Source organism: Boleophthalmus pectinirostris, unplaced genomic scaffold (assembly GCF_026225935.1).
Source record: "Boleophthalmus pectinirostris isolate CB_2022bp ecotype Guang Dong unplaced genomic scaffold, ASM2622593v1 HiC_scaffold_7, whole genome shotgun sequence".
Classification (NCBI taxonomy): Eukaryota; Metazoa; Chordata; class Actinopteri; order Gobiiformes; family Gobiidae; genus Boleophthalmus; species Boleophthalmus pectinirostris.
The window spans coordinates 15805738-15824889 of NW_026571473.1; the positions used below are offsets into that span (position 1 = coordinate 15805738).

General features: G+C 37.3%; 1 protein-coding gene across 1 annotated transcript; it reads right to left on the reverse strand.

Moving 5' to 3' along the window:
* Positions 1 to 51: 51 nt before the first annotated feature.
* Positions 52 to 19103, reverse strand: LOC110160149 (ankyrin repeat domain-containing protein 13C-A). The gene is made up of 6 exons (XM_055165126.1): positions 18425 to 19103; positions 17446 to 17487; positions 8600 to 8704; positions 4136 to 4221; positions 2592 to 2637; positions 52 to 952 (listed from the first exon to the last, which is right to left on the reverse strand). Exons 1-6 carry the CDS (start codon positions 18801 to 18803, stop codon positions 666 to 668), a joined length of 945 nt encoding a protein of 314 aa, XP_055021101.1. The 5' UTR covers positions 18804 to 19103; the 3' UTR covers positions 52 to 665.
* Between the last annotated feature and the right edge of the window lie 49 nt (positions 19104 to 19152).

Genomic DNA, 19152 nt, shown 5'->3' on the forward strand with positions numbered 1-19152 from the left:
CGTTTTTATATTAAAATGATCATCATGGACTAATCATGCCCATCCCTAATTACAATACAGATTAAAGGTCCTAAAATTCTGTCTTATGAGCTTTAAGCCATGTTAGAACTAAACACAACCCAGAGTTGTGTTTAGTTTCATTCACACATGTTTGAGAAATCTTTTATTATTAGTCTGTCCACATTTCCAAAGCTAAAAATGCTCTGTTTCACCTTGTGAGTTTTCAAATTAGCAGCTACATTTAACCTTTTGTTTAGTAGAGATTGGCAATTCCTGGGTCAAAATGAGCAAAATGATTCTAGTGAAGGTGTGTGGAGTTTAAAAACACAAATACACTTCCTGTATTATCACATGCCATCACAAGATGGGAATGTTTTCATTTTGAGAGAAAAACACTGCATAAATATGAGAGATTTATGTGTTAAAAATGTGTACCGGTAAATGAAACAAAACACCTGGTATGTTTTTGATGAGGAAATGACATTAGAACATAGCTCACAAAACAGCGTAATATAGGCTTTTTAAACAAAATTTGAAACATTATTGTGATTTATTGATTGTAAACCAATTGTTGTGCTGGGCATAATTCTTTCATTATAAAGTAGTGCAGGTATCAGATTCTGATTCTTTAATAAAACATTTAAACTTTTCAACCTGGATGTAGCCTATTCTATTTTTAAATAACTGCCATTGCAAAGTGCCTGTGCAGATTTCACACTCTGGTTCACTAAAGAAGGTGAGGACAGAGGTAGTAAAAAAGCAAAGATAAAAGAAAACACGATGTGAGGTTGCCACAAGATACTGCTATAAAAGCTTTTATGATAATTGCTGGCAACGATCTCCCAGTAAAGTATTCCTAAAGGTACATTTGTTGCTGTAACTTGCCTGATGTTAATTCCTTGCTTGTAGATCTTGCATGCATCCGATGGCAGTATTCGGGACAGCAAAGGCACTGTGATTAAAAAGATAAAGACATAAGAAGAAACATCACAGATCAAACTTAAAATTTTGAAATCCTGGCCAGTAGTGAAGACCAACTATTGCTTTAACAACATTAGGACTGCAGAGGTATGTACAGGACTTGCTATACAAGATACAGAAAACATCCTCAATATTTCATATAGCACATAGCGTGACTAATTTGAACGAACTCTAAGTTGTCCTCAGGCATTACTAAATTGAACCAAAACAGATTTAACAGTACAAAGTGATTTAGTCAAGAAGCTAAATTTAAGTAAGCCCAGTGGAGCATAACGAGTATAAGACCTTAAGGAAAACATGGATTTTTTCCAAATAACCATGTGATGCTGTCGGATTAAATAGGATTTTTACTAAACTATTAGAAATCACCAAAATAATATACTACATCAAGCCTGGGCGATGTGACCAAAAATGAACCAGAATTATTTCTTTTTCAGATAGATTGGTAATTTTCAAATCAGTTTTAGTAAACTTATTAAAAGACATGAACATATTCCTGAACATAATCTATACAGACTTTTAATCACTACCATTCACTTTCACTTTCTTTATATAAAGTCTGAACTATGAACTCCACACCACATGCTTTTACTGACAGATTCCGTGGACCTCTCCATTAAAAAGACCCGAGCCGATCACTGGCAATTGCAAATGATTGTATCTCGATTTCTATAAAAAATTGATTACTTGCACAGTTCTATTTGCCCTCTCCTATTATATATTATTTAGTAGACTGTAGCAGACTAGGTAAGCATTGCTCCCCATTAAGGAGACTATGGTGGTTCCCCCATAGTCTAATTTCCATCCCAATAGTCTAAAATCGTCTAATCGGAAAATTAGTAGTGACATTTTTACACTTACACATACTTCACTTATACATCAAAACACTGTATTGAAAAAAATATACAAATATGGATCAATTATGCCTCCATAGTCTTTGTACAAACCTATGGCAAAAACTGAGGCAAACTCATAGGTGAATGAGTTTCCAGTGAATGGCTGTCTGCATATGGGCATTGTATGTCAGGTCATATAATATGCCTATTCTGGCCCATTATAACCGCTGTACATTAACAGCACAGGATATGTAGTGTATTGACATATGTAAAAGCCTCACTGAATGTCATTTCAAAGTCAAAAACACAGGAGATGTTCAAGTCCTTCACAGAACACAAAAGGTGAGTCTAGACAGTGATGAATTCCAACTAATTTCCTGTAGCGTAATTTTTGCAATATTTTATCACAATCTCTTATCAACAAGGACAATTCAGTAGCCGTTAGAGAAGCGAAATAGCCCAAAATATTGTAGGCTATGTTACTATCAACTACTCCATCACTTTGCAACTTTGGGAGTGGAAGTGGTGCTTTTACTGTATATGATTTGACTGTAATACATACTTAATTTTTCCTCTTGAGCTTTGCAATGATCTAAATTAGTATTGGGCGATATTTGCCATCTTATCTAAACCTCATGCCATCCTTTATAAACAGAAGTATATATGAAGAGATGCAAACAATATACACCAGATAAAACATACAAATGTACATATATTTCACATATTACGTCATGTATTGTAGTCACATTGTTGAACCTGAGACCTAAAACTCACCCCAACTTTGAAAGTCCCAGTGGAGCTCCAAATAAAAGTCTCCAAGCTGTAATGGAAAACAATAAAACACAGTATTCAATATATTAGGCACTCTACAAAATGAAAGTAATAATTAATGTTGTGCAAAAGAAGTACCCAGTTTCTTAAATATTACAGCATTAAATTACTCTTTTAGGCTTAAGTGAAAGTACAGCTTCAGCAGCAGCTCAAGTCTGAAGTGAAGTGCTTAAAACGGACCACGGCTGACTGCCACAGCTCAATACAGTCCAATTATGTGGTGAGTTACGGCGTAAGAAGAGACCTGCAGGGTGGGGATCTGCACTACACCAGCACTCACAAAGCATGGCCAATACTCAAGGCAAAGAGTGATTATCACATTTTACAGACACTGAATGAGGCGATTCACTGGGATTTTGCAGAAGATTTAAAGGGCTATTTTAAAAAAGTTCTGTGCTGCCTTGTATGACTCATAAATCAAAAATCTCCAATACTGAAAACAAAAGGAAAACCTGAAAACTGAAACAACTACTGTGGCTACTTTCGCCATTTAGACAAAGCTACCCACGGTTAATCCCACAGGTCTGAAAAGTTTCTTTCAAAATGACTATTAAAAGTTTCATCTGCAGTTTCCTTTGCAATATTGTGGGGGTGGTGGTGATGCTCAACTGACCTGAAGGAACATGTGTTATATGATGCCACAACACAACTTCGCTAACTTTAAACTTTAGAGAAGCATTTCTGTAATTGGGAGTGCACTCTTTTATACACGCACGCGCACGCGCACGCGCACACACGCACACACGCACACACGCACACACGCACACACGCACACACACACACACACACACACACACACACACACACACAAGTTTGTGGATAGTAGCAGAACACCTCTAACACCTTAATAACATGTAGCTCTCACATTAAATACACCCTACAGTATGTTTCGACCGCAGTCCATGTCATGTGTGGGTTCCCTGTTCTCTGGCTTTCTGTCCCCATGAGAAAGACATGAGTTTGTTTGTGAGGCTGAAAGTGGGACATCAGATGGAAATTAGCCCATGGCTACAATCTGGCATGTTTACAGTATGTATATATCATGTATGTCCATTAACACACACTGTCCCGACTAAACAAATAAAACAACGATAATTATTATAATAGTGATTTGAAGATCTTGAATGCATCTAAAGCACTTTGTGTAACCCACCTAATGTCAGTGGGAGCTGGGTGAGATGTGAGAGTCATGCCAACTATATCTGTGAAGTTCAACGTTCAGTCTACATGTTATATCAGGAGAAGTTCATGTGTCTCGGGAAAACAAGGTAAGATACACTATAGCCTGCACCTTATTAGTCTTAGACAACATTCACTTCCATATGTACTATGTGCACTTTGCTTAAAGCAGTATACCAGTGACGTGTGCAAAAAGCAGAAATATTTTAGCTCAGCTTTGACAGACAACCGCGTGAACTGAATATTGTGCATTAATAAAAGCTTAAGTTCACATTAAAGTCATAGTTGAAAGCATCTAAGTAGCATACTTCTTTAAGAGCTGTGAGCAGCTTGGGCCGCTTGTCCTCCACGCTCTCCCTGGACTGCTGCTTCAGCTTCCTCAGCAGCGCCGTGACTAAAGAGGACACAAGAGAGAGAGCTGGAGATTAGAAGCACATGCAGCACCGGCAGCATTAGTGATGACCTTCTGGCCGTGTGGGAAACGTGGCAATGGCACTCAAACAGGAAGTGATACGAGTGTGCTCTTAGCCGCTATCATCAATGTAATGTACTCTGCTTTTCCGGGCATAAAACTCCTGCTAACTGGAACATCAGCACTTATAAGTAATGATGGGCAACACCAGTAATTTTAGATTTGATCTGATACCAAGTAATACTATGGAAAGCATTGTGATATCAATCCAATGCCAATATCAATGAGTTTAGTCTTAAAATGCACTGATACTCTTCTGCTATAATGATTTTATTTTTCATAGTTTTATTTGACCCCAATTTGAAAATTATTTTATCTATCAAGATAAACAACAAACATTTTGGCACAAAAATGTATTAACTTTTTTATTCCTCAGTTGGTACAATCTGCCCATCACTACTTGTAGGTACATAATATATGAGGAAAAATCATCAGTACTAAACGTATTTGTGAAATTCAATGTAAACTTTGAGAAATCATTTCAACATTGTCTTTGATTCTTGCTGCCATGTTGGTGCAATTATTAAGCAGCAACACCCAAGACAAAGTAAGGCCCATTAACAGTAACAATGACACATTTTGCTTTGTTACATGTACCTCCCACGGCCACATGGGGTTCACCCTTTGGCAGCCCTGTCAATCATGTTACATTGCCTGCAGTGATCATAACAGTACCTAACATTTCAAACAAAACAAGTGTGAAAGAAAAAGGCTTGTGCAAGTTAATGAGATGTGCTAGTAACCCTGATCGTGACCTGAGGGAGAGGCAAAGTCATTGGAGCTTTTAGACGATACCATTTCAGTTCAGTTTAGTTCTGGCCAACCACAGAGAAATTAGCTCTTCCCTTTTTGTACAGCATAACGGCCACACCATTAAATAAAATAAATAAATAAAAGTTAGATTTCGTTTTCATTTCAGGTGTTTTGGACAAAAAAAATAAGTCATTTTGGATAGAAGTTGGCCATACCAGCTTGTATAAGTCTGATCCCGTCAGATCTCAGAAGCTAACCAAGGGTGGGCCTGGTTACTGCTTGGACGGGAGACCACTGGGAAAATCAGGAGCCACAATGGGGCACCAGTCGCAAAAACTGCTGTTGTGTCCGTAGGCAAGACACTTTACCCACATTGCCTAGTATGAAAGTGGTGTGTGCGTGATTGAATGAATAATGCTCTGTAAAGTCTTTGAGTGTCCAGAAAAGTGCTATATAAAACAGATGCATTATTATTATTATTATTATTATATTATTATTATTATTATTATTGTGGTCACATAGAAAGTTAGGCTCTTTATCTGGATTTGACAAAAATATCTATGGGAAAAATGTAAGCACTTGTAAAAACTCTGTAGCTAATCAAATGTTGCTGTATCTGGGTCTGGGAGATGAAAGTACACATTGTTAGCTGGCATGGCTAGATATTAATTATATTGTATGTTTTGGGGTGCAGTTAAATCCAATCAGGGATCAGAGGCATCAATTCTCAATCTAGGTCAGGCCAGTCATGCACACACATACAGAGACCACATCAAGACCCAGTGGTTTAATGAGGGTTGAACAGATCTTGATGGGGTATCTGCAAATCTGTGCCACTCGCTAGTGCTAACCAGGACAAGCAGAGGGCAAAAGAAGGCCACCCAGGATAAGCACTACCAGCGCAGACACCAAAACAACCCCAAAGTCATCTGCCGGGACAATTAATCAACCAAGAGGGCACCATGCAGCCATTTTTCCCTCTCCTCTTATTAATCTATCTTGATTTTTGGCTCAGTTTTTTTCCCTCTCAAAAACAATAAAAATGGCTGTAAGTATTGATTTCATGATGATAAACAAAGCAATTCAATTTCAGTGCCATTTAACTCAAATGTATTCCTCCAAAGTTTGCACTCTGCTCCGAACAGCATGCTTTTACTCACAGAGGATAGGCTGTAAACTTCTCAATTTATAAGTTAAGTAATTTCCCTTGTGGATCAATAAAGTCTATCTAAGTCTAAGTAGAGATAGACCGATACATCACTTGGCTTATATATCGGGCAAATATTTTGACTTTTTTGCATATCAGCTATCAGCCTTAAATTTTCAGATATTTTGTTTTGGTAGATTTGATGCCTAGAACATACAAACAGAGCTTTATTTTAACACTTTAATAAGAAGAGATACCTGCACTAAAATGTGATCCACAGTTATCTTATGGGTTTGTGGTAAAAAGGGCTGTGGGTGAGTCTGTAGTAAATTTAAATAGCATAATTTAAAGGTCCTATATTAGGAAAACTTGACTTGTGAGCTTGTTATAATGTTACCTCATCAAAAACATACTTGGAGTTGTGTTTTGTTTCATTCACACATGTTTGAGTAACCCTTTGTTATTGGTCTGTCATCATCTTCAAAGCTCAAAATGCTCTGTTCCACCTTGTGATGTCATGAAGTAGTAGTACGTCTTACCTTTTGCTCAGTAGAGATTGGCAATTCCAGGATTGAAATCATCCAAATGATTCTACAGAAGTTATATGGAGTTTAAAAACACTATGGATTATTGGAGTATTACCACACGACATCACAAGGTGGAACAGAATATTTTCTGTTTGAGGGAAAAACTCAACTCGTCATTAACAGTTAGACATGACTGAATCTGGATCTCAATTCAAATTTAATTGAATTGCCCCCTAACCCTGTAGTGAGACTGCAGGGCCGCTGTGTTAAATTTTAGAAAATGAAAAGTGAATTTATTTTTATCGTTGTTAGCCCAAGGGTTGGTACACTTTTGAGATCATTAATGATTGTCTGTAAGTGCCACCCACACAGAAACAGCACATGATTGGCACATCTGAAGTCACGCCTGTTGAATCCTTCACCAATTCCAGAAAGTGGCAATGGTGACATGTCCGGACAGAAATAGTCCCCATTGAACACAGCAGGGCTCATTGTTCAAACAGAAAGAAACTGATAAAGGTGAATTTCAAAGTTCTGAATAAACACGCAGGCCTATTGTGGTGGCTGTGAGGTCAGGGCAGTCAGACTTTTACCCCTCTGTAAAACAAAGTGTACTATTACTGTGCCTGGTTACAGCTGACTCAGCCTATGCAGCCAACAGCGGACAGCTCTCAGTTTGCAGTCCTGTCATTTAATACCCTGGAATACAAAAATGGCACTGTATGATTAAATTTTTACAGTCACAATGGAACTGAACTACAATATTAAAAGGCCAAATTTCAATTTATGTAATCTCAAGAATCTCACAATTACTGCTTATTGTGATTATGTGATGTTTAAAAAAATTTACTTGAGAGCTGAAACTAAGTGCATTATACAAGTCATTGATGTATATATAACTGTATGTATATAACTTATCTAGTGGGTGGGTTTGTTACCTGTTTTGCCTGTATGACATTAAACTTCTATCTCCATATAGAGTTGCCGAGGATCAGATCAGTTGAGAGGCAACCCCACTCAAAGAAATGCATATTTTTGAGAAGAATAAAAACATCTGTAATTCATTTCATATCCAAGACAGAAGTTTAATGTCATACTCTGGAACATTTAGGACAAAGTTTCAGCATCTTCTGGAAATCAAACAGGTGGTGGACCCATCCAGAAAAGTTGCACCTTTAAACTAAATTGTGTGAAAGTTACCACAACAACCATGGCTAGTTTATAATGGGAAGAATCTGGCCTCAGACAGAGCAGCTACATTGTAGTGAGTCACATTGCACTAGACAAGCTTTGTGTGTATAGGATTTTTAACTGAAATGAGCTCCATAATTTCAGACCATCACACAACTGAACATGACTGCAATGTAAACCTAAAATAATGAGCTCACCATTAATGAATCAACCCTGCCCTTGGCACACTATGGAAAAAAGATAAATACAGCCAATGACCACTAGATGGGCGAGGCAGGGGCTTGAGTTTGATCAGCCAATGAGGAGCTAAAGACACAGCTAATGAACTTAGGCTTTTCATGTGAATACAAAAGCCATAGGACCTTCAGGAATGTCTCCCTTCAGAACTACAAAGCAGCCTGGACCGCGTCATGGCCTTTCTAGGAGGCATCAGCCCGGAAGAATGGGCACGGACATGTGTTGATTTGCATTTGTTGATTTGGTAAATTTCTCCCCTCATCACAGTTTTCACACAAACACAAGCAGGACTCCATTAACGTCACAATGTTTGTTGAAAATCATTTGCTGGGCTAGTGCGATGTGTGTGTATGCATGAGTGTGTGTGTGTGTGCAGTGGGTGTGTTGGCAGACGTGCAAGGCGCCCTCTCAGTTTGGCACAAAACAAAACCACTCAGTAACTCACTCATCTGACGATCGCCATAGCTGATGGCCTCAGCCAGGGGGCTCCATCCCTGAGCGTTCTTCACTTTCACAGGTGCATTGTGGGCCAGCAGGAGATGGGCACACTCTGCAAAATAAAGAGCATGCTTAGAGAGAATAGTAAATATAAACTATTGAATGTACAACGAAACACTTTTGATTAACACAATGCAAGTGGAGAAAAAGAAAGCTTGATATGGTACTGTATACAATGACAAAATCCAGATTTTCAAGGGAGAAGACTGAATGGTTAAACAAGAAACACATGGTCTTTTGACCATGTTTGCATAGGTCTAAATTCCAGGGTTAAGGGTTATGACTAGACTAGACATTTAGTCATTTGCTAGTGATGGGACAAGATCTCATACCACTAGATCTTATGAGACAAAACTGCAAGACTGAAGACAAGATTGTGCAGACATGAGAAAAAATTATGTTGTGAAATTCTACCCATGTTTTTACATTCGGGACAAAAAAGAGTTACTAAGTGCTGCCAAGCTGCATTTCTTGAGACGCTGTTGTGATTTTTTCAGAATTACGTTAAAACCTCGCCTTGTTTCATTGTGACTCATCCCACCCCTATTGTTTGCAAGGGGATTTTTCAATTGTGACTATTCGAATTACATTGTTGATTCAATTGTGACTTATCTTGCAGCTCTAATCAACAGTGTCTTTCGCACATACAAAAGAGAAATCACTGATATTGTTTATTGTATGTACTCTAATTGTGCATGCATCATCTTTACAGATTTTAAACTGAGACTGGCAGCCAGCAAGCCTCTTCCGTTTTCTGCTACTGCATCAGCAGTAAGTAAGTGCAGGACCAAATCCATTTTACTGTTTGGGCAGACTGTCAGCAAACTACTGCCTGCCAAAACTCAAGCCTGTTGTTCCAGCTCAGTTGTCAGTTTTGTTGTGGGTGACATTATTCATTAAAACCCTGGCACCTGGACAACTCTGAAACAACCAAAAGCAAAGGGTTGACCATGGACATTGCCCACTAACCACCTATTCTATACAAGATGTATTTGAGGAAGTAGATTTTTTCAGATTTTTCATTATTTGATCATTTATGCTGACAATATCCCACACAGGTGATGTCTATGCAAGCCTTCTTTCACTCAGTTAACCCAGTGAGTCATCCAAACATACCCAGACAGGCCTGCTCTCCAGTTCAGACCTGTTTTTCAGCAATTCTATAAAAAGGATTTCCAGTGTAATAAGCAGGCAGTTCTGTAACCTTGAGCATTTCCAAGGAAATAAACACATTTTCCTCATATTTTCAACAGAACGTTTACAAGGTCCTATAATATGCAAAATTGACTCTTGTGAACTTGAAGCCATGATTTAATGTTGTTACTTCCTCAAAAACATACCTTATGCAAAATTTTGTTTCATTCATGTTTGCCTAGTCCCTTATTATTAATCTGTTTACATCTCCAAAGCTCAAAATACTCTGTTTCATCTTGTGATGTCATTAAGTAGTAGTTTTCAAATTAACTGTTACCTTTGACCTTTAGTGCAGTAAAGTTTGGAAATTCCAAGGCTGGAGTCATCTGAATGATTCTAGTGAAGCTGTATGGAGTTTAAAAGTTTTAACAGTGGAGCACTTCCAGTATTATCAGATGGCATCACCGGGTGGAACAGTGTTTTCCGTTTGAGAGAAGAGCTCATTCTAAATATGCAGGGTTTGTGTGTTAAACATGTGTAAATGAAAAAAAACAAAAAAACAAGCCCACGTATGTTTGTGATGAGGAAACAACATTGTAACATAGATCAGAACAGAGTCTAATATGGGTCCTTTAAATCTCCTAAGAAAATGTACATAGGCCCTAGTTATGGGCACATAATATGAAGAAAAGAAAACAGCTATGCACATGACCATTTTACCAAATGCATGTTGATTTTGATGGCTGTGCTACAAAGCATTTGTTCAGAAGAAAGAATAAATAGTTTCTTTTAGTTTTTTTTATAAACCAATTTTGTCATGTAAGTGTTGGTCACAGTGGTGTTCTTTGAAGTTTAAAATTCTTCATAAAATAATTTTCCTGTATGTTTCTGTTGTACAGGTTAAAACAATTTTCACTTATTTTCTAATGTTTGTCGGGAGCTTACTTAAAAACTGCACTTAACTGACAAATAGGGCAGAGCCTCATACAGTCTTAGTGTGACACATTTGGAAATATTTCCCAAAATAAACACAACAAAGGGACAGAAATACAGAGATTCTGCAGTGACAGTTGGCTGGCCTGTCTCTGTACTGCATTAATCATGAGAAGAGCTCTAGTGTTTGATGTGGGCCTGCTTTTAAAAGTTTGTTTGTACAAATAAAAACCTTGACAGGGCCACAATGAGAAAATGTAAAGGAACGGGCACTCATAATACCATTCAGGAAATACAATTATTAAATTATGAAAAAACTACGATACTCTATAATCTACAATAAGTTACAAGTAAACAACTATGCTTTCTTTATTGATGTTTTTGTTCCTGGTCTCGGAGGTGTTGACATTTTCTTTGTTTCTATGCTGTTTTTCGCCAAGTAAATAAAAAGAAAAAAACTGTTTGATTCACCCATACACTGTGCCGTTCTCACTGGAGTTCAATGTTTGTTATTTGATCTCTTTTTATTACTCACTAGAACTACAGCCTCAACTCTAGTACTAACCATAAGTTTTCAAGTGATGAAAAAGTAACACAGTTCAAAGGGAAATATTACATTTTTTGAGTTTTGAGTGGCGAAAACTCCTCAAAATGTCACCTTTTAACAGGAAGATAAAACCCCTGAATTGACTTTTCCATACAACCCTGTGCTACTGCTATCAGTCAAAAATAAAACAATGAGGTCAGCAGCAGAAGTTACAAAAATTGATCCTTGAAATCAATATATTCTTGACAGGTTAAACACTGAAGATGAGCCAAAAGACTGACCTACAAAGGACAAACCAACATTTGCAGTGACAGTCTCTGACAACAGAAAAATACAAAAACAATAAAAACATTTCTGATAACTATTACTATTGGAATTATGTTTGTGTCTAAAAACAGGACATTCTATTGCTTAAAGGGCCCATATTAAACTATTTTCTGATCTATGTTCCAATATAGTTTCCTCATCACAAACATGTCTAGAGTTGTGTTTTGTTTCATTCACACATGTTTAACACACAAATCCTGCATATTTAGGCTGAGTTCTTCTCTCAAACAGAAAACACTCTGTTCCACCTTGTGATGTCATGTGGTAATAAATATAGTGCTTCACTGTCTTTTTAAAGTCCATACACCTTTATTAGATAATTTCAGCCCGGAATTGCCAAACTCTACTAAACAAAAGGCAAAAGGTAACTTTAAATCTACCACTACATGACATCCCAAGCAGAGCATTTTGAGCTTTGGAGAAGTCAGACTAATAATAAAGGATTACTCAAGCATGTGTGAATGAAACAAAACACAACTCCAGGTATATTTTAATGAGTTAAAAGCATTATAGCCTGGCTTAAAGCTCACAAGAGTCAATTTTGTGTAATAAAGGTTAAATAATTGGAGTCTTTGCAATTTGATGGCAACTGCACCCACTCAAATTGACATTTCGATCTGATAGCAATATATTGTCCAGCCTTACAAAGAGCCTTATTTGCAACTACACAATATTCATCTGTTTCCATGCATTACTCTAATCCACGAAGAGAGACTTTGATAAAAGGGGAAAAGGGGATGGCCAAATGCAATGGTACTTAGAGAGTGACGCAAGTTCACATTCCCCGGAGTCTGTGGCCTATATATCACCCGGCTAAATCCAATGATTGTGTAATAATAATGACAACGTTTAGCTGATATACATTATGCAATCATGTGTCGAGAACAGGAGGGCACAAGTCAGGCCCAGTGTTCATCTGACTTTCCCAGCAAGCTGTTACATTGCAGGTACAAAGACAGACGTACATTGATCTAATGGTGGATTTAAACTAAGCCTGCGCAGTGTTGGACGCAAACAACATCCAGGTTAAATTAGAGATTAAAGGACACACCAGGGAGTAGGACTGTCACGATAATTACAATATCGATTTATCGTTCAATATATGAAAGATGGAATACATTTTGGGAGTCAATATATATCATGTTCAATAGCGGGGAGACCTTTTTATGTAATACGATAAGATTTGAGTTGTAGAAGGTTGAATAAATAACTTCTATGGCTAATTACTGGTTCAGTCTGCTGTTTATTTGTTGCAGTTTAGGTATTTCATTGATACAGTATACTTATAAATTTACTGGGATTATCCTGCTTTGTGTCAGTGGCATTATGTAGTGACAATATTATCATTTATTGCAGTAGTTATCGTGCTACAAAATGTGCTATTGTGACAGGTCTGCAGGAGAAAAAAGTAGTGCAGTAGTTTTTAATTTGCAATATTTTACATTTTCATCTGGTGCCAGTAAAGTTAATAAAAGTCTTCTTTGTGGACATATTACAGCTAGATTAAGGTGAAATATCAAAACTTTTAAGATGTTTTAATAAAGGATAACAACATGATTATAAAAAGAAGTCACATTTTAGTTGCTATAGGAACTTTTTTGTTATTTTGGGGCATTTTGATAAAGATTCAAGCTGCAAAAGTTTGAATTAATAACTTCAAAACCATTACAGATGCAAACTAAGTACTAAAGTGTTTATTTCTGCTGTTTATTTATTGCAGTTCATTATTTATTTATTTAATTATTTTTAACAATATTGTAGATTTAGAATAGATTTTGTGATTTAAATCTGCCCTTGGTTTATTATGTCAGTTAGTTGCAATATTATCTTAATTTTATTACATTTATTTATTTTGAGCAGATTAATGACCACAAGCAGTATACATGTGTCTGTAGCTCAAAAGAAGAAAATTTATTTAATCCCACCCCTGCCTTGTTATCGTGACAGGCCTGTTTACAGTATGCCATTTTCATCTTGAGTTATTTTTACTCACAATAAAATCTGAAGAACTTCTGCTGTATACACATCAACATTTAGCCTGTACGTCATTTAGCCACAGTTTGGAGCTGTGTTGAATCTATTGATATTGTGCATTTCCCGGTAGCTCTGCAGACTGACTCCATGTGCATCAGCTGCAAAGAAAACTCCAGCAGAGGAAGGAGCGGGAGCAGGAAATAAAGTGCTCATCTAATACCCCGGGACGTGCATGAGCTACAGATGGGGCTCTGATCATGAGGCAGCTGTGTGAATGCTTAATACAACACACATTTACTCCAGGTTCATAACTACCATATAACATATAATTAGTAAAACATAGAAAAGCGGCATTTGTTTGTAACTGTTCTGACAATGTAAAATATAGCAGCCGCACTTAGGCAATATAACAAAACAGTAATCACTTTGTTTCCTCATACTGACCAAGTGTTTTAGGACTGGCAATGTTAAATTGAGCATTTATATCCTCTATTGTATACCTTTTGTTGTTTTTAATGTTATCTTTATAAGTGCAGCACTTTGGAAACAGTTTTGTTTGTAAAATGTGCTATATAAATAAAGAATTGGATTTGTGAATTGGATTTGAATCTCAGTGTTCTATTTGGTTTTATTTTGCTTTATTCATAACAAAATCACTTTGGATATTAATTTTCTGAGCCTAAACAATACAGATGTTTATTCTGTCTCATTTAATACAAAAATAGTACAATGTCTTCCTCCTAAACACAAACGACATGCTTTCATTTAGAGATGATTGTCTGTGGATTTCTCAATTAAAAAGACACAATCATATCATCTCCAACTTAATGAAAATGTGATTAATTGCACAGCCCTGTTTGCACCATATTATATTTAATGGCAGAAATGATCATCATATCACAAAGGAGGGTTCAAGTTACATTACTAACAGTGAGTCAGTGCTGTATTAAGTGTTCTCATTACATGGACAAGGCTGCTTTTCTAGAGAGCAATAATCAATGATTCATCCATGCAGCTTCCAGGGCAGAAAGCAACTTGATGCTGAATCAGTTCTTTACAGTAGGCCTGTCATGATAATTACTGTATCAGCTTATCATTCAATATATGAAGGAACAATCATTTGGGAGTCAATATTTATAATGGGTACTTTTCGTTGCACTAGTGTTTTTTTGTTTGTTTGTTTTTTTTTTCTATTGATAACTTCTGACATATATAGCCAAATTTAGATATAAATTAAACTACATAAGTGATTAATTTTGCTATTTACTTATTTACTGCAGCTCATTCCTTTTAACAATTTCTAATAATCTGGGGGATGAATATTCTTTAAGGTTATCATGTAAGTGGTATATATTATTTTCAATGTTATCAATTATCATCTATGTTCACATCAATAATATATCACACTTCAAAATCAATTATGGTTACAGGCCTATACTTTACAGCCATTCTTGTTCTTGTGTCACTAGTGATACTGACCAGGAACACAACAACATTATAGTGAATACAGTATGTGAATATGAAGCAGCAAAAACAAAGTCCACCTGTAAAACTCAGGGCGACTGATATGACAGAAAATTCATATTATGTTTTTTATACACAGCCTATATTCTGATTGTGATTGTAATATAATTCCTGTATTCTTGGGAGCAAACCAAATGTTCTGAGAGTTCACACTGGAGATCTAACTTATTAAATATTGTGTATTTATTTATTTATTTGTTAAATATTATATTAGGGTAGAGTGTTTCGCCTGAAAGTTAAATTTTGCTATTTGATTTTTTTTTAAATACTCTCCCTTTCTACTAAACATGATCTGCAAACTGCAGAAAATGGTCAAAAGTGTAAATACTATATTCGATGATCATATTAACTGGACATTGGGGACATCTTTTATGAATGAGATAAAACAAACTACTCATTAAACATGCAGCACCAACATTTAATTTGACATTGATTTCAAAGCAGTCAGCGCTGCATGGCCCTGTGCTAAACTTTGGTCCCTGTGACTGCAGTGAGCAGCCTTCTTGCATTTTCAATTTCCAGAAAAAAATCCAGTGCAAGAAAGTGGGGAAAATAAAAACTGATTTTCTTCCAAACTTCAAATTTGATAAATCGATTGAATAGATTTTTTTCCCCAAATCTTATAATAAATATTATTATCAATTGTTAACATCTGAAATGTTCTCCTCTTCCCACTCCTTTTTGAGTCCAAGTAAAAAAAATAAATGGTCTGTGCATTAAGTGTATTGTATTCTTACTCTCCAATGATTTGCCTGTATAATTTGGAATGATTTTTTGTTGAGCCCCTATTGCTAAACTTGAACATAGTTTTGACAACAAGGATTTTTGAATTTTGAGCTCATCAAAATATCATCATTCATTTAACTATTTTCAGCATCTGATTTATCTCATGTTATTACATGTCATATTACACAACCCTAGTTTAAGGGATTATAAAATCAAAGTCAGATTATTTTACTAAATGCATCTGTCATCCCACTTATAGCTCAGTAAACAAACAAAAAACCCTGTGCTACGTCTTCATCACAGCAGGACCGCCACACCCAAAACTATGATCTCATCTCCAGCCTTCTGCACGCCTGGTCTGAATATCCCTAGAGGACACTGGTCCAGCATCACTGTGGCAAAAGAGACAGGCAACCACATTAGCACAATCAATTCCACTGTGTCCCATCCACTATAGGGCTGCTTGTCTGCATTACCAGTACTCACGGGCTCCACTCCGGTGACAAGGATCACACAGTGCAAATGTGAAATCAATCGAAACTATGCTCTGGTGGCAGATGCTAAACAAATAGACACAGAGCAACAAGGGTAACTCTACGCTTGACTTGTTCACAGAGGGTCCACTGCCAAAAAAAGACAGATTAAAATTTCAAAAGTGTGTACCAAAGCCTTCTTGAATGTAAGCACAGATTCTCAAAGGGGCAGGGCATCAATATTTTATCTTTTGCTTCTAGTTCACCAAGTGCAAGTTAAAGTTAGCTGAAAACTAACATGTGTAACAATATGAAGTCATCTGACAACACGAGATTCTTCTTTCCAAATTATTATTATTTGAAGAGCCAAACTTGGAGATAGATACGCTAGTTTGATTGACCAGTCAGTGCATTTTACATTCTATTCAAATCCAGAAGGGTCTGAAACCGGACAATAGAAAGTGAAAATCCTCCATCCAAACTTGAGACGATCCAACCAGAGCTGCTAATTTGAAGCAAATGTCTCTCTAATGCGGAAGACATCTCCTCTCCAAAATTCTTGTATCATTCAGAACAAAATATACAAAACTTGTTTTACCTGACATAAATAACAGTTTGGTGCTTCAATTCTTGATTCTGCAAAAATGTGGGCTGTTTCTCAGTTCTTTATGTAGTTTTCCCCCCCTTTTTTTTAAGTGTAAACCGCTAACAGTTTGTTTTTCACGTGAACGGACCATGTGTCTCTCTGATTGGTTAATCCACCTGTCAGTCACACCCTCTGAAAATGGCTCCACTCGTCCTTGTAAAGTTTTGTCAAATCGTGTGGTTCTGGTCAGTCAGGTCATATGTCAGGGTATCTTTTCATTTCTAGTGTGGAAGTTGCATGGTTGTGGTGGTTAAGAGATAGAATGAATGCAGTAAGATCAGTTGTTTCACAGAGCTCGTTAAAGTTTAATATTTTACCAAGGAAAAAACTGACACACTGACAATTTCGTACCACACAAGTGCAAAAAAAACACTGGAATGTTGCTTGTGAGAATTTGTAAAAAAAAATTGTATTAACTGTGACAGTAAAAAAGCACAAGGCATGTTTAAAAAGATCAACCCAGAGATACAAAAATAAGCCACAGTGACAAGCATTGATTAGTTGCTCACCTTTGTGTCCCATCATGACAGCGAGATGTAAGGGTGTGTTTCCTGCAGAGGGAAAAGAGAAAAACAATTTAACCAAGTAAAAACATCACTATAAACAGCATTTCTAAATAACATTTGGATCACAACTTAAAGATACAATCTCAGTTTTATTCAAAGTCTGTTAATAAGTGTATGAACTCTTTCCAGGCTAAATACAAATACATGCAGAAACTCTTCAGATGGACGTGCTTATGAAGCACGTTAATGTTCAGCGACTGATCACAGAACCTGTAGAACAGTGTTGTCGAGATTAAAATAAATAAATAAATCAAACTCTGTTTTGATACTTTGTTTATGTTACTATGAGATTAGTTGTGATAAAACTCAAAATGACACTAAAACTGTTTAAATTATCTAGTTTCTGTATTATTTTTAGTATCAATCAGTATCAATCATCTCGTTTTAAATACTTTTGAAAACCCTAATGCAGAATGGCTTTCACAAGCTTTTGGTGTGTCCAAGGGAGGAAGCTGAAGTGCTAGGTCAGCACCACCAAGCCCCTCCTGAGAAAATTGAGTATCCATAATTGTTCCTCAGAAGCAATGTTCTGAAAACTAGGTTATTACCAAATTAAAAGAAAAAAAAGCTTTATGCAAAACTGACAGAAATTTGGTATCATAACTAAAAGTGTCAGTATCTAATCCCGTAGCGCCTTGCTGTTAGGGCACATGCCAGATCTTTGACTAGCGACTTCATAATCCCCTGTCTCGGCACGTGAACACGTCGAGCCTGTTATTTTGAAGTGAGTGGGTTACAGTTTTCTTTGAGGGAGATGTACTTCTTACAACAAAATGCAGATGTATGTGGAAGTGACTGTGTAGAAGTGGACATTTTAGACTGTGCCGTGTGCCCACATGAGCTGTAACCAAAACATGCCACACCTGAAATTAGAGCAGTGAATAATAAAACTACAGTTAGACTGAACATCTGACAAACTCACCATGGACATCTTTCTGAGCGATATTCTGCGTTCGAATAAGAGAGGACAGTCTCCGCACATCTCCCTTAAAAACACACTCGTGCACGGGATAGTCCTGCGCGGCTCGGATAACGGGATTCTTGTTGTTGTCGTCTATGACATCGGCCGTGGACAGGGGAGTAGTGTTGGCGTTGATCTGTGACTGCTGGTTGGGCTGCTGCTGAGTGGAGGACGACCTGCTTAACTTATGGTTGCTGAAGATTTTACTCGCTCTGCTCTTGTTATTCGTCTTGGAGGCAGTGAAAGTCCCGGTGGCGGCTTCCTCGTCGGGCTCCAGTAAATCCTCGTCCTTGCTGGGCCTTTGGTCCTTGCGCAGGGAGCGGATCTTCTCCCCGGTCATCTTCTAAACACCGTGGCGGCGGCGGCGGCAGGCGGAGCAGAGGGTGCCGCCGTGGAGAGGACCCTCTGCGTGATCAAGGCAATCCGCCCGCTGGAAGTCCGAGACACGAAGAAATGCACCACATAAACTCTGTACACTCAAAAGTCACGGGTTATTAAGAGCACGTTATAACTACGACGATCTGAACATACAGCGACAGTTCACTCCCACAAACTGTCCCCGGTCACCGCACAACATACGCGGCTCCAACAAGACTCGAAACAGAGCAGATTGGGTGATGTCTTCCGCCGTGAACTATCGCGAGAGTTTGCTGAAGGTTACTATCGGACAAATTGAGAAAGCGCAAAAC